We start from the raw sequence: 15,576 nt of genomic DNA on the forward strand, positions 1-15,576 counted from the left end.
CCTTCACACAGATGTGTGCACACAGACACTCAGGACATACACAGCCTGTGCCTGCTGTCCCCAGGGTGGAGAGTTCACTCCTCCGTGGACGGTCCACCTGAGTGTGTGCACAGCAGCTTCTCCCATCAGAGTCCTTTCTCTTGGTGCACCCCAGAGAGCCCTTCTGGCCCCGTGCACACCCATCCAGTCATACCTCAGAGCCTCACAGACCTGGCTGAGCGGTGGGCACCCACATGATGACCATCCACGTGACAGATTGTGGAAACTGAGACTAGGGGGCTGGGAGGGACTTTGGTGTGGCAGAAGCCAGAACCCATACACACACACTCGTCTACACAAGGGGAGACCCAGCTGCACCTACACACCCAGAAACTCACAAGTTGTAATGGTGCCCAGCTTACAGTGGTAACACGTATTGAGTGCTTTCTGTGTACCCAGAATCGTTTTAAATGCTTTCCAATAAGTCATTGAATAGTCAGTGACCCTATGAGGCAGATGCTATTACTATCCCCATTTTACAAATGAGAATGACGAAACGGAGGCACGGAGAGATGAAGTAGCTCACCCAGATGACAGCCAGGAAGTGGCTGAGCTGGGGTGTGAGCCAGGCAGGCTGGCTGCAGCCCTCACACTTCTAACCACTGCATAGCACTGCATAGAAGCACACTCAAGCAGACCGTGTGCACCCTGAAGTCTGACAGACACGTGTCCTCACACCTGCAATACTCACGCCCACCGTAAGTGCTGCGCAAACACGTGCCAGCATGCACAGCTTTCCCTGCTGGGGCCATGCCCCTCCCGCCCTCACCCTGGGCGGGACTCACACAAGGATGACTTTTGCCTGTTTGCTCACTGGCTCTGGAGCCTGCCTCTTGCCTGCCCACTCTGTGCCCCTGCCTAGGCCCGATCTCGTGGACTTCAGCAAACTCACCAAGTCCAACACCAACTACAACCTGCAGAGAGCCTTCCGCACGGCTGAGCAGCACCTGGGGCTGGCACGTCTGCTGGACCCTGAAGGTGAGCCTTGCATGACCCCAGTCCTGATTCCCTCTTTGGGGCTGCTATCCCCAATGCCATCCCAAACTCTATTCCATTCTACCCCAACACCACCCCAAATCCCAAGTTCCCTCCCAGCCCCCTGCCCTCCCCACCTCCATCCCCTCCCCCTGCCCATCCCCACGTCACTTACTTTCTCCATCTCCATCTTAAACCCCAACCCATTTCCATTTCTATCTCCCCTTTCTCAAATCCATCTTCAATCATCTCCCCTCAAACCCATCCCTCCCTCCCTAACCCCAGACCCAACACATACCCAACTCCAACACTGTCCCATCCCTAACCCCAAAGCCCTTCTCAACATTATCCCTCTTCCCATCCATGAATCTCACTTCCTACCTCATACCTATCCCCAGCCCATTCCTATTTTCAGTCCATCCCTAGCCCCAGCCCAGACTTCAGCCTCATCCCCGACCCACCCCACCGTCACACTCCACACCAATCCCCCACCTCTGGAATAGCAGCTGCTCTCTTCTTCTGAGCATCTACTCCGTGCCAAGCACATGGCTGGGAATTTGATCAAAACTGTTCCCTTTCATCCTCACACTGACCTGGTTGGACAAACTTGATTAATCCTGTTTTAAAGCGATGAAAACTAAAGGGTGAGAGATGTGAAGTCACTGGCACAGGGTCACACTGAAAACCAGTAAACAGGACTTCTGATTCCAGACTTCATGGTCTTAATCATTCCTCTGCTTGCCCTGTACAGCTGTATTTAGTGCTCAGTGCCTAGCACATGGTAGGTGTGTAGTGAACATCAGTTTCACGAGGTGGGCTGTGTATAATGTTGCGCGTTCCATGCATTAATTAAAATGGTCATTAGAATTTGTTGAGTTTTCCTTCTGTGGCAGCTAGTCTTTATAATACTTACAGTCTTCCTAGGCGGCAGGCACTGTGACTGTCCCTGCTGTAGCAATGGGAAAACTGAGGCTTAGAGAAGTTAGGTCTATTTTCTTTCTTTCTTTTTAAATATATTTTTATTGATTTTAGAGAGGAAGGGAGGGAGAGATAAAAACATCAATGATGAAAGAGAATCATTGATCGGCTGCGTCCTGCACACCCCGCACTGGGGACTGAGCTCGCAACCTGAGCCTGTGCCCTGACTGGGAATTGAACCGTGACCTCCTGGTTCATAGGTTGACGCTCAGCCACTGAGCTATGCCAGCCGGGCAGGTCTATTTTCTAAGGACCATGCAGTACGTGGTTGAACTTGGATTCAAGCTCATGCTGCCTCCAAATGCCATGTCCTTAACCTCAAACCTCATAAACCACTCATTCACTTAGTAAATATTTATTGAGCTCCTACTGTTCTGGGCATAGCGGGGAGAGTGGTTAGAAGACAGGCATAGTCCATCTGCTCCTGGAGCTCAAACTGCAGATAAGGACATAATCACATAAGTGAATATCTAATTGCAAATTATGATAAGAAATTTGGAAGGAACTAGGGGGAAATGATAAGATGCTCTGAGGAAGAATGACAAGAGACCAACTCTAGACAGGATGAACAGGGAGACTTGTCTGAGCAAATTTGAGTTGAGCCCTGGAGGATGAGTGGGAGTTAGGCACACAGAAGAGGAAACAGTGTTCCAGACAATAAGAATATAAGAATAGTGTGTGCAAAGGTCCTGAGGTGGAAGGTAGATTGGTGAGCTCAGTAATTAGAGCATCAGTCCGAGCACTGAAGGGTTGCAGGTTTGATTCTGGTCAAGGGCACATACCTGGGTTGCAGGTTTGCTCCCCAAGCATGCAGGAGGCAACCAATCAATGTGTCTTTCTCACACCTATTCCTCTCTCTCTCTCTCTTTCCCTTCCACACTTTCTAAAAATCAATGGAAAAAAATATCCTCTGGTGAGGGTTAACAAAAAAGAAAATGATAACAATAATAGATACTTTCTCTATTGTGGTTTATATGTGTCAGGCACTATTAATCCCATGAGGTAGGTCCCCATTTGTCAAATACAAAAATTAAGGAACAGAGAGAGGTTGGTTATTTTGCCCATGGTCACACAGCTAGTGGGTTCTTGCCCTGGCCGGTAGCTCAGTTAGTTAGAGCGTTGTCCTGCTATACCAAGGTTGTGGGTTCGATCTCTGGTCAGGGCATGTACAAGAAGCAACCTATGAATGCACAACTAAGTGGAACATCAAAATCGATGTTTATTTCTCTCTCTCGTCCTCTCTCTCTCTAAAATTAATCAGTAATTTTTTTTAAAAGAGTGGGTTCTCCCTCCCGCCCCAATACCATCTATCCCTCTGCTCGAATGCTCACTGTCATGCTCCCCCACTTCCTCTTACCCCCCAGATGTCAACATGGAGGCTCCGGATGAGAAGTCCATCATCACCTATGTGGTCTCTTTCTACCACTATTTCTCCAAGATGAAGGCTCTGGCTGTGGAGGGGAAGCGGATTGGGAAGGTATGAGGAACCGAGGAATGGGGTGGGTGGGAGCCTGGGCATCCCATGGGCAGACCTGCGTGAGGCTGACCCAGCTTCCCGTGTGGGCCAGGTCCTGGACCAGGTGCTGGAGGTGGAGAAGATCATTGAGCGCTACGAGGAGCTGGCGACCGAGCTGCTGGCCTGGATCCGCCGCACTGTGGGCCTCATCAGCAACCAGAAGTTCGCCAACTCCCTGAGCGGGGTGCAGCAGCAGCTGCAGGCCTTCATGGCCTACTGCACCCTGGAGAAGCCCGCCAAGTGAGGCCCAGCTTGGGAGGGAGGGCAGCAGGTGGAGGTGTGGGGGCGGGCTCCTGAGCTCAAGCACCCTCAGGTTTCAGGAGAAGGGGAACCTGGAGGTGCTGCTCTTCAGCATCCAGAGCAAATTGCGTGCCTGCAACCGCCGCCTCTACGTGCCCCGGGAGGGCTGTGGCATCTGGGATATCGACAAGGTGAGGCTGCGGGTGTGGGAGGCAGCGTTGCTCTGTGGAGTTGTGTAGGGTGTTCCCTGCTCAGGGGAGCCATTCCCATGTAGGCATTGTGGATCGGATATTCATTCTGACAGTTTTCCAGCAGTAACGGGTCATGAGGAAGCAGCGTGTTTTTTCTAATTTGCACAAAAGTGCCATTAGTCCTAGGCATGACCTTAGGCCAAGCATGTCAAACTCAAAGGCTAACACGGGCCAAATAAACAAGGTTTAATTTTATGTGGGCCACAAAAAAACAAAAGCTTCAATTTTCATAGAAACGTGGGTTTATTTCAATAGAGACATGCTGAATACAAAGGGCTGAAATAAATGAGTAATTGTTAACATAAAATAAAAGAACATTTTAATAAAAATTAACATTTTTTCTTGAACATTAACTTACCAGACACTGAATAACTGCACAAGTTAATAAGCGTAATGCAAATAAACCTATTTTTCTTGTTCTCCGAAAGCGAAATATTTCCTATTGCGCACACCAAACAAGTCAGTACAAAACTAACATATTCGCTGCTAGTATTAGTGGAGAGAAATGGTGTGCCTGCACTAAGGTGCATAAGGGAAATGAATGCAACACGATTATAGTAATCAGTCATTGGCGAATGTTGAGTTCGTTATTAATAATTATGTATAACAGGATATTGTAAAAATTAAGTTATGACATTTTTATTAAAATGTTTCTTACATACCGTTATATTGGCTGGGCTGCTATAATATTTGTTGTGGGCTGCATGTGGCCCTTGGGCCGCGAGTTTGACATGCTTGCCTTAGAGGAAGTGGGGCCATTAAAGGAGGAGAGTTACTGGAGTCTGCCTGCCCCCTCTGTTCCCTAGGCCTGGGGCCTGCTGGAGAAGGCAGAGCATGAGCGGGAGGCTGCCCTTCGGGCGGAGCTGACGCGGCAGGAGAAGCTGGGACTCCTGGCCCAGAGGTTTGACCACAAGGTGGCCATGAGGGAGAGCTGGCTGAATGAGAACCAGCGCCTGGTCTCCCAGGTACTGGGCATGGGGCTTGGGAGGGAGGATGGGGCTGATGCTCTGGGACTAGGGACAAAGACTTGATTTTTTTTTAAGACACTTTTTCTTTTTAAATATATTTTATTGATTTCAGAGAGGAAGGGAGAGGGGGAGAGAGATAGAAACATCAATGATGAGAGAGAATCGCCGATTGGCTGCCTTCTGCATGCTCCCTACTGGGGATTGAGCCTGCAACCCGGGCATGTGCCCTGACTGGGAATTGAACCGTGACCTCCTGATTCATAGGTCAACGCTCAACTACTGAGCCATGCTGGTCAGGCAAGACTTAATCTCTTAAGCAACAGAGAAGTTTTGGATTAGGTGACAAGAGGGTAGGAAGGGAAAATTGTTCTCCTAGGTCAGTGATGGCGAACCTTTTGAGCTCGGCCTGTCAGCATTTTGAAAAACCCTAACTTAACTCTGGTGCCGTGTCACATATAGAAATTTTTTGATATTTGCAACCATAGTAAAACAAAGACTTACATTTATTATATTTATTTTATATATTTAAATGCCATTTAACAAAGAAAAATCAACCAAAAAAATGAGTTTGCGTGTCACCTCTGACACGCGTGTCATAGGTTCGCCATCACTGTCCTGGGTGATTGGTGGTGTTGGAGGGTTGGAGGGAGAGGGCCTGATATCCAGGGGAACTGGAGAGTGAGGCTAGTCTCCCGGGTAACTAGAGAAGACAGAGTTAGTATTTTTTCAGAAATAGGGAGAGTATTTAATTATCTTTTAAGTGACAAAGGAGGTTGTATCTGGTGTCCAAGGTAACGCAGGAGGATAGAACTGGTCTCCTAGGTAACAGGATAGGGTAGGCCTGGTCCCTAGTCTTTAGGGAAATGGAAGGATGGGCCTGTTTCCTAGGTAACATGTTTAGGATTAGAAATGTAACAGGGAAGGATGGGGCTGGTCTCCAGGGTAACGGAAGTAGGTGGGGAGTTTTCCAAGTTCACACGGGGCTGCTGAGGCAGCGTGGGTGAGTGTCTGCGGTCTGCCCTGCCCCAGGACAACTTTGGCTATGAGCTGCCGGCAGTGGAGGCGGCCATGAAGAAACACGAGGCGATTGAGGCAGACATTGCAGCCTACGAGGAGCGGGTGCAGGGCGTGGCGGAGCTGGCCCAGGCTCTGGCGACTGAGGGCTACTACGATGCCCGGAGGGTGGCAGCCCAGCGTGACAGCGTCCTGCGCCAGTGGGCCCTGCTGACCGGGCTGGTAGGTGCCCGGCGGACACGGCTGGAGCAGAACCTGGCCCTGCAGAAGGTCTTCCAGGAGATGGTGTACATGGTGGACTGGATGGAGGAGATGCAGGTGGGGGCCAGACTGGGGCCAAGGGTGGGCGTGGTGGGCCCGGAGGGGAGGGAGGGATCTAGGCACTGAAAGGGCTCCCAGAGACATGGAGAGGGAAGGAGAGAGAGACAGAAAGATAGAGAGAAAGAAGGGAGACCATGAGAAAGAGAGAAAAAGAGACAGGGAGAGACAGAGGCAGAGAAAGAGACAGAGACACAGAGAGAAGTAGATTAAAAAGACACAGAGATATAGAGACAGAAAGAGAAAGATTATTCCAGGGGGAAAGAAGGGGGGGGGCACTAGAGAGAGTGGTAGAGAAGCAGACACAAAGTTAGCAATGGAAATCTAAATGGCTACAGAGAAAGGCACAGGGAGATGGCATCTACTTGAGAAAGACCACACAGAGAGATACAGAGAGAGATGGAGAAAAGAAGTATGGGAGCAGAGAGAGATACAGACAGTGACACATGGAGATAAAGTGATAGAGATAAAGACAGAGAGAGATGGAGACAGAGTGTAAGGGAGAAAGAGGTGGAGGCAGAGAGAGGTGGGAGAGGACAGAGACGGCACAGAGAGGAGGAGACAGACATCGTGACAGCCAGGGCCCCAAAACGTGGAGACAATGAGCGATGGAACATTCAGAGAGAGAAGTGAGGACAGAGACAAAGGTCAGAGTTCAGGTGATGGTGTAGGAGAGCAGAGGGCTGCCTGGGTCATGGGGGGTGGTGGGCAGGGGCGGGCGGAGTGGCCTCAGGGCCAAAGCCAAAAATATCCTCAGTGCTGCCCCTCTTACAGGCTCAGCTGCTGTCCCAGGAGTGTGGGCAGCACCTGGTGGAGGCAGAGGACCTGCTGCAGAAGCACGGACTGCTGGAGGGGGACATCGCTGCCCAGAGCGAGCGGGTGGAGGCCCTCAATGCCGCTGCTCTGCGTTTCTCCCAGCTTCAGGGTGAGTCTGATGTTGGGACTTGGGGAGGAGACGTCCACAGCTGATGCTATTAGAAGCCGAATGACTCCTGAGAGGGAGAAGGAAGGAATGAGTTCCCTGTCTTTGGAAGCATCCAAGCACAGACTAGGATCCCACTCCATCGGGGATATAGCATCAGAGAAACTAGTGCCTTGAGTAGGAGGTTGAACCATGTGATTTCTTCCTGCTTTGAGAGTTTGTAGCAATAGTTCCCATTTATCGAGCATTTTTTATGTGCTAAGCCCTTACAGCTGGATCGCAATGAATATCATAAAAGGACTGTGTAATGTAATGTATTGTCAGGGCCTGTTCACCAGCAAGTGATGGAAACTCAATTCAATGAGCATTAGGGAGGGAGAGGGAATGAATGTATTGGCTGATATAACTGAAATGTCCAGCGAGAGGTGAGATGGCTTCAGGAAGGGCTGGATCCAGGCGTGGTTCAATGCTGCTTTTAATACTCTCTCTCTCTCTGACTCTCTTCTCTATGTTTGTGTCACTGTTGGGCAGCCCTTTCCCTTGTGGTGCAGGCCTGGGGTCACTCAGCCCTTTTTACATTTCAGCAGCCCGCAGACTCCAGCAGAGCCAGGCCTCCTATTCCCAATAGTTCTGACAAAAGGCCCAGGGGGAGCTTTCATTCGCCCGCGGTGGGTTCCATCCCCATGGCTCAGACAAGCAGAGTGGCCCTGGACTACACAGTGATCTAATTGGCCACATCTTTGTGATGTACCCACCCCAGGGCCAAGAGTGGGGTCAGCTCCCTCCAAAGACTTGGCCTGGGAGAGGGGAGGTGGGCCACCATTGCCAGAAGCAGGGGCATGGATGCCAATAGGCAAAACTGAGGCTGACTCTACTAAAATTCTAATTCACTGATGTCATTTTCCTCCAGCCAAAGACCACCAGGAACCCCCTCAGGCAAAACAAGCCGGGTTGTTGGCTCTTTGCACAGACCTTGGGGAATCTTAGTAAGAGGCTGTTAAGAAGGGCTTGTGGTAGGATGTGGCCTGTGTCAGTGACTTGGGACGCGTTTGTGTAGTGTATCTTGCTGCAGACTGGATGCTGTCAGGAAGTGGGGCAATGTGATGATTGCACATCCTAATCATTTCTCGGGAATTCGAGGAAATTGTCCACCTTAGCTGGGTGAAGGGGTGGCTGTGTGTGCCCGGACATCAGGATGGAGTGATCGCACTTTGTCCCACATGGGCACAGCTGCAGAGTGCCTTGTCTGATGTTGTCCCCTGCGTGTGCTCCCTGTGTGCGCTGACATCAGCCAGAGCTGCTTTTCTTTCGCTCTGAGGCCCAGAGCTGCAGAGCCTATAACAGGGTTTTGAGGCTGATCTGCCTTGTTCCTTTATCTGGAGTCAGGACCCTTTAAAATCCTGGAGCTTTGTTAGGAAAGGAAGAGCCTATAGGCTTGAAAGATGGTGGGAGAGTTTCTGACTGGCACAGGCTGGGTCACGTGCTAAGAGCAAGTGAGTTGTCCTTCTAAGCCCTGGTGAAGACAGCTCAATCCTGGCTCAGTCCCTCTCACCCGCATCAGAACCGCAGGAGAGGTTGAGGGGACCCTGTCCTGTACCTTGGGGCTGTTTGTCACAGGAGGCCACCATCTTCTTGTGAGATCTTGGTACTTGGTGACAACCAGCAGCACCATGAAAACAGCAAACAGGCTAGTGGGGGATGTGTGTTGTCATGGTGACAGGAGGCAGGACTGCCTGACAAGTGGTCCAGAGTGTCTTAGCTGATCCTGGGCAAGCAGCTTCCCTCCCTGAGTCTCAGTTTCTTCATCTGTAAGATGGGCTAGTAAGGATGCTGACCTCATGGGGTGGTTGTGAGGACTAAAGGACACTGTGACATTGGGCTGGATACATTGTCTCCATTTATTATTTAGTTGGATGCCTTGGTATTTGAGTCAATTTCTGTGAATGTCCAGAATTATAGAAATCCACATTCCATCTCGTAGTGCTGTGACCCAGTCAGAAATGCATTTACTCATGACCCAGAGTTCACACACACACACACACACACACACACACACACACCAATGTTTTCTAAAAATGCTACCCCTTACCTTGTGCATTGGATTCTGATGTTTTTTATTCATTTGATGCTATTACATTAAAGAAATGCTGGCTGCAACCCATTAGTTTTGGGATCATAGACTAGAGGTCAGGGAGGAAAGTTAGTTTAAAAAAATTTTTTTTTATTGATTTCAGAGAGGAAGGGAGAGGGAGAGAGAGAGATAGAAACGCCAATGATGAGAAACAATCAATTGATTGGCTGCCTCCTGCATACCCCACACTGGGGATCGAGCCCACAACCCAGGCATGTGCCCCAACTGAGAATCCAACCATAACCTCCTGGTTCATAGGAGCCACGCTGGCTGAGTGAAAACGAATCTTTTGAAGAAAAAGGGAATTCAGGTCGTCACTGGGGGTAAATAGGTAAGGCAACAGAGAATGAGAGAGGGAACCCAGAAAATGGCTTAAGAGTAGAGCAGTTTCATTTGACCTAGTTCTGAAGGAAACACAGTTTATGCAAAATATACTGATTCCAGGACCCTCTGAATTTCAGTTTCCATCCATCATTCAGTCAAGTCACTATTTCCATTAAGTTGATGCCCTGGGCTCCACCCTGTGCTGGACAATGGTGGGGACCGAGGTGTGATGAGACAGTGCAGGCCCTGCCCTCGAGGAGCTCCCAGTCCAGTGGGGGAGGCAAATCAGGCAATGATAGCCCAGACGGCCCAAGGCCAGGACGGGGGGGGGGGGCGAGCAGAGAAGCCTAGGTGAGCCAGAGAAAGCGGCTGCTCCAGACTCGGGGTGTCAGGGAAGGCTGCCTGGAAGAGGGGACCCATAACCTGGCCCCTGGTGAAGTTGAGCCAAGGGATGGTCAGGTAGCTGGCACCACCCTCTCTTTGGTGCCTTCTTGCCCGAGCCCAACCCGGGATCCTCCCCTTCTCCTGGCTCAGGCTACCAGCCCTGCGATCCGCAGGTCATCTGCAACCGCGTGAACCATGTGCACGGCTGTCTGGCAGAGCTGCAGGAGCAGGCGGCGCGGCGGCGCGCGGAGCTGGAGGCCTCGAGGAGCCTGTGGGCGCTGTTTCAGGAGCTTGAGGAGGCCGAGAGCTGGGCCCGCGACAAGGAGCGCCTCCTAGAGGCGACGGGCGGCGGCGGCGGCGGCGGCGGCGGCGGGGCGGGCGTAGCGGGTGGCGCACACGACCTGTCCAGCACCGCGCGTCTCCTGGCGCAACACAAGATCCTGCAGGGAGAGCTGGGCGGGCGGCGGGCGATGCTGCAGCAGGCCCTGCGACGCGGCGAGGAGCTGGCTGCGGCCGGCGGCGCCGAGGGCTCGGGCGCCGAGGCGGTGCACCTGGTGGGCTTGGCGGAGCGCGCGGCGAGTGCGCGGCGGCGCTGGCAGCGGCTGGAAGAGGCGGCGGCGCGGCGCGAGCGGCGGCTGCAGGAGGCGCGGGCGCTGCATCAGTTCGGCGCTGACCTCGACGGGCTCCTGGACTGGCTGCGCGACGCCTACCGCTTAGCAGCTGCCGGCGACTTCGGCCACGATGAGGCGTCCAGTCGCCGCCTGGCACGCCAGCACCGGGCGCTCACCGGAGAGGTGGAGGCGCATCGAGGGCCCGTGACCAGCCTGCGGCGTCAGCTGGCGACACTGGGGGGCGCTAGCGGCGCCGGGCCACTGGTGGTGGCACTGCAGGTGCGCGTGGTGGAGACCGAGCAGCTGTTCGCGGAGGTGACCGAGATGGCTGCGCTGCGGCGCCAGTGGCTGCGGGATGCCCTCGCTGTCTATCGCATGTTCGGCGAGGTGCACGCGTGCGAGCTGTGGATCGGAGAGAAGGAGCAATGGCTGCTTGGCATGCGCGTCCCCGACTCACTCGACGACGTGGAGGTGGTACAGCACCGGTGAGCGCGCACTGTGGGACTCCAGGGTCCTCTTCCTCGCCTATCACCTTCGCTGGTTCAACAGTTCTTGTATGAGCCCAGCTGGAATCAGGGTTCCAGTACAATGGGAATGATAGTCCCAACCCCACAAGTTGTGGTGAACAATAAATGAGCAACTAAGTATAGAACACTTAGCAAATGCCTGGGGACAGGGAGCATTCCAGGAGCTGTTGCTGTTACTGCTAAGAGGCTTATAGTGACCTGGCCCAAAATTAGCCCAAGCTTCTCCTGGGCCATCCCAGCCTGGGCCCTCCCCTGGGACTCCCACTACCATGTACACGTCACCTCCCTCGCCGATAAATTAGCTCTCGCCCTGGCCACTCTCTCTTGCCCTGCTTTACGGTTCTTCACAGCACTTACCGCCCTGTAGCTACTGCTTCGCCTGTTGGCTAACTCAGGAGTGAGCTAAATTAGTGGATGAACCCTCTGCACCTCTTTCTCTGAGCACCTTGTTTATCCATTCATTCCCTCGGCAGGTACTTTCTGAACTGCTGCTCTGTTCTAGGCCTTGTGCTGGGCACTGCTGGGAACACAGGTCAGGCCCCTGTCCTTACTGTGCCCAGTTACCTGTGCCACAGCTTTGGGTATTGTTTTATTTCATATATTTCTTTATTGATTTCAGAGAGGAAGGAAGAGGGAGAGAGAGAGAAACATCAATGATGAGAGAGAATCATTGATTGGCTGCCTCCTGCATGCCCCCTACTGGGGATAGAGCCCACAACCCGGGCATGTGCCCTTGGCCAGAATCAAACCTGGGATCCTTCAGTCCGCAGGCCGACACTCTATCCACTGAGCCAAACCGGCTAGGGCGCTTTGGGTATTGTTTTAAACAAGGGAGGACCTGTCCAGCTTTAAAAGATCTTCCTGGCTGCTATATGGAGGGTGGGTTTGAGGGGGTGACAGTGGTGGCTGGGAGCCCAAAGAGGCAGCTGGGGTGGGGACCCAGGTGGGAGGGGACAGGACTAGACCAGGGCAGGAACCCAAGTGGACAGGCCATGAGGATGGACAGGCTGGGAGTGGGGAGTTGTCCAAAACAGGGCCCAGGGCTCTGGCCTGGTGGGTAGTGGGGCTGTTCCTGAGATGGGGACCCAGAGGAAGTACCAAGCTGGGGGGAGATACTGAAGTGAGTTTGAGTCACACTGGGAGTAAGGACCCCAAAGAGGTGTACAGCAGGCTTTGAGGTTGGAGACAGCTCAAAAGGAAAGAGGTTGGGACAGGAGACTGAGATGTGGGGGTCATAAGTTTGGGAATGAGGACTGAGGCTGGGGAGAGGGTGAGATGGTCCAGGCAGGGTGTGAGGGAAAGCGCAGAGGGCCCAGGACAGAGCCCTGAAGATCAGACATTTAAGTAGCAGGTAGAAAGAAGAGGAGCTGACAGAGGAACCTGGGAACTCAGGTGAGGTTGGAGAGTTGGAAGATCTGGGAGAAGGCAGTTCGATAAAAGCCAAAAAGTGGGCAGGTCCCCAGGGTCTAGGCCTCTCTGAAAATGTCCATCCTTTTTCTGCAGATTTGAGAGTCTGGACCAGGAGATGAACAGTCTGATGGGCCGTGTCCTGGATGTGAACCACACGGTCCAGGAGCTGGTGGAAGGAGGCCACCCCAGTTCAGATGAGGTGCTCTCCTGCCAGGACCATCTCAACAGCAGGTAGGGGCTGCACGTCTTTCCAGGTACCTCAAAACAGTTCTTCCCATCATTCCTTTCCTCACTCACTCGACCGTGGAAATCAAGAATGGACAATTTCAAACCTCTGAGGTGATAATGGCCTGGTAAATCACCCAAATTTGAAAAAAAAAAAAAAAAAGAGGTTAATTCCCAGGGCTAGTGATGATGTGATAAAATGAGGATATAGTACATTTCAGTGGCTATTAGTTTATTTGTTCAGAAATAATTTGTTGTATATTAATATCTTCTGGAAATTTTTCTAAGCATTTTATACACTTCAGTTTAACTCTCAATATTCCAGTTTCCATAGTAAAGATTCCAAAATTCAGGGCTCTTTAAAAATAGTAACAAATTAATACCTTTCTACCTAGAACACTACCAGCAATTCTCCCGGTGTGGGCAGGGTTCAGACGCAGACCCAGAGAGGTGAAATCCTTCACACGAGTACTCAGTCTAGTAAGCTGGAGTCGAACCCAGTTCTGTCTGAATCCAGAGCTGGGCTCTTGCTTGTATTTATTTATTTATTTACTAGTATTTCATCCTCACCCAAGGATATTTTCCCATTGATTTTTAGAGAGAGTGGAAGGAAGGGGGGGAGACAGAGAGAGAAACACCGATGTGAGAGAGACACATCGATTGGTTGCCTCCTGCATATGCTCTGACCAGGGCTAGGGATCGAGCCTGAAACCGAGGTATGTGCTCTTGACCGGAATCAAACCCGGGACCCTTCAGCCTGCAGGCCCAGGCTCTGCCTACTGAGCCTAACTTGCTAGGGCTTGATCACATTTATTCCGTCTTCCCAGCAACCCGGTAGGGTATAGATTACTCCGTGTTAGAAAGGAAGAAACGAGCTCAGAAAGGTGAGCACATTGGCCCACAGTCACACAGCAAATTAGAGAGTCAAGCTTAGATTTGAAGTTGGATTTGTCTGATTCCAAAGACTGTGCTCTTAACTGCTGTGCCATATGATAGCTATATCCAGAGATTGTATAGCCTTGTAGCCTTGCCAATGTGGAAGCATCAGGGCTTAAAAGGATAAGAAGAATGTTGCCGCCTTTAGTGAGATTGTATGCCAAGTGCTTTAGCCACGTGATCCCATTAACACTCAATGAGATGGACGTTATTATCCTGATTTTCTAGGTGAGGAAAATGAGGGTCATAGAGGGAAGTGATTTGCTGAAGGTCCCAGGGCAAATCTGGCCAGAGCAGAACTTGAACTTGGGTCCTAATCTCTGCCTTTGTGGCATGTCCATTCTAGAGAGGGCAGAGAGTGAACAAACTAATACATGAACAAGCTATTTAGAGAATTGTCAGGATTCGTGCAGGAATTAGAGGACAGTAATCTGGCAGAGTCAGAGAAGAGCTTGATGTGTTCCAAAGAGCATCCTCACTCACTAACAGCAGCAAACAGGTGCTGTTTGAAGCATTTCATAGATCAGAACTCATTTGACCCTCACAACACCCCTGTGAGGCAGGAGCTATGCTATGATTGTGTCCATTTTACTGATGGGGAAACGGAGGCATAGAGAGGGTTACTAGCCAAGGGTACACATCTCAGATCTGACTCCAGGCCACCCTGCTAGGATCCTATGCGTTTAACCTGGACCACACACCGTCTATGAAGGGGAACTCAGGCCAAAACAATGTCATCACTTGCTCGAGGACACAATTTTTCCATTAATTTATTTTGGAATAAAAACAGATTTTCCTTTTACATCACTCTGTCCTCAGCACCTGGTTCATGGTACCTGATCAATTACTTTTCATTGAACCCAACATATTATCTAATTTCATCAGCTAGCACTTCCCATAGGGCTGATGTCTTAGCTGAGATGACTGATGGTGTGTGGACTCTTCAGTCTCAGAACCTCTTTACACTCTTACACTCTATAACCCTCTTTACACGCTAAAACCCACTAAACTAAGTTATTTGGAGTCTTAACCCCAACTAATTTAATTTAGTGGGTTATAGCTATCAATATTTACTATATTAGAAATTAATGCCCAGTTGGTGTGGCTCAGTAAATAAATTGAGTAATTTAAAAATATTGTCATTTAAAAATAATACTAAACCTATTACGTTAATTTTTTCATGAAAAAAGCTATTTTTCAAAACAAAAGGTATAGTGAGAAGAATGGCATTGTTTGACATTTTTGCAAATCTCTTTAATGTGGCTTAAAAGAAGGCAGCTGAGTTCTCGGGTCTGCTTCCGGGCTGGGTCTTTGTCCTGCAGCCTCTGGAAAACTCCACTGTGCACCCTGGAGACAATGAGAGTGCAAAGGCAGATAGCGTCTTAGCGTTGTTATGAAGATAGTCTGACCTCGCTCAGATTTCATTTTGAGAACCGCTGCTCTAAGCAAATGTGCGGGTAGGGTTCCATTTTTACACAGGCAGAAACTGGGCTCCGTAATATAAAGTCTTTCCAAGGTCACACAGTGGCTGGGTTCTACCCTGGGTCCGTGGGCCCTCCACACCCACGAGGCGGCCCTGTCCCCCTCGAGCCACCCTCCTTCCCTTGGGCAGGTGGAACCGCATCGTGGAGCTGGTGGAACAGCGCAAAGAGCAGGCGAGCGCGGTGCTGCTGGTGGAGAACCACGTGCTTGAAGTGGCCGAGGTGCGTGCCCAGGTTGCGCGAGAAGCGGAGGGCGGTGGAGAGCACGCCACGCGCCGGCGGGAGCCCTACAGTGGCGCCTCAGCGGCCTGGAGGCCGCTCTGCAA

General features: G+C 51.2%; 1 protein-coding gene across 1 annotated transcript in view; it reads left to right on the plus strand.

Annotated features, from left to right (window-relative positions):
• LOC102436549 (spectrin beta chain, non-erythrocytic 4-like) overlaps nucleotides 1-15,576 on the plus strand; it is a gene marked incomplete at its 5' end in the record, with an annotated part of 54,081 nt that overhangs the window by 8,430 nt on the left and 30,075 nt on the right. The window contains 12 exon segments of the mRNA XM_023748477.1: nucleotides 902-1,017; nucleotides 3,357-3,469; nucleotides 3,561-3,748; nucleotides 3,822-3,939; nucleotides 4,806-4,964; nucleotides 5,997-6,299; nucleotides 7,074-7,224; nucleotides 10,211-11,156; nucleotides 12,702-12,839; nucleotides 15,382-15,487; nucleotides 15,489-15,530; nucleotides 15,532-15,572. Of these exon segments, the coding sequence (XP_023604245.1) occupies nucleotides 902-1,017; nucleotides 3,357-3,469; nucleotides 3,561-3,748; nucleotides 3,822-3,939; nucleotides 4,806-4,964; nucleotides 5,997-6,299; nucleotides 7,074-7,224; nucleotides 10,211-11,156; nucleotides 12,702-12,839; nucleotides 15,382-15,487; nucleotides 15,489-15,530; nucleotides 15,532-15,572 (2,421 nt within the window).

This window comes from Myotis lucifugus, unplaced genomic scaffold, assembly GCF_000147115.1.
Source record: "Myotis lucifugus unplaced genomic scaffold, Myoluc2.0 scaffold_1431, whole genome shotgun sequence".
Taxonomy (NCBI): Eukaryota; Metazoa; Chordata; class Mammalia; order Chiroptera; family Vespertilionidae; genus Myotis; species Myotis lucifugus.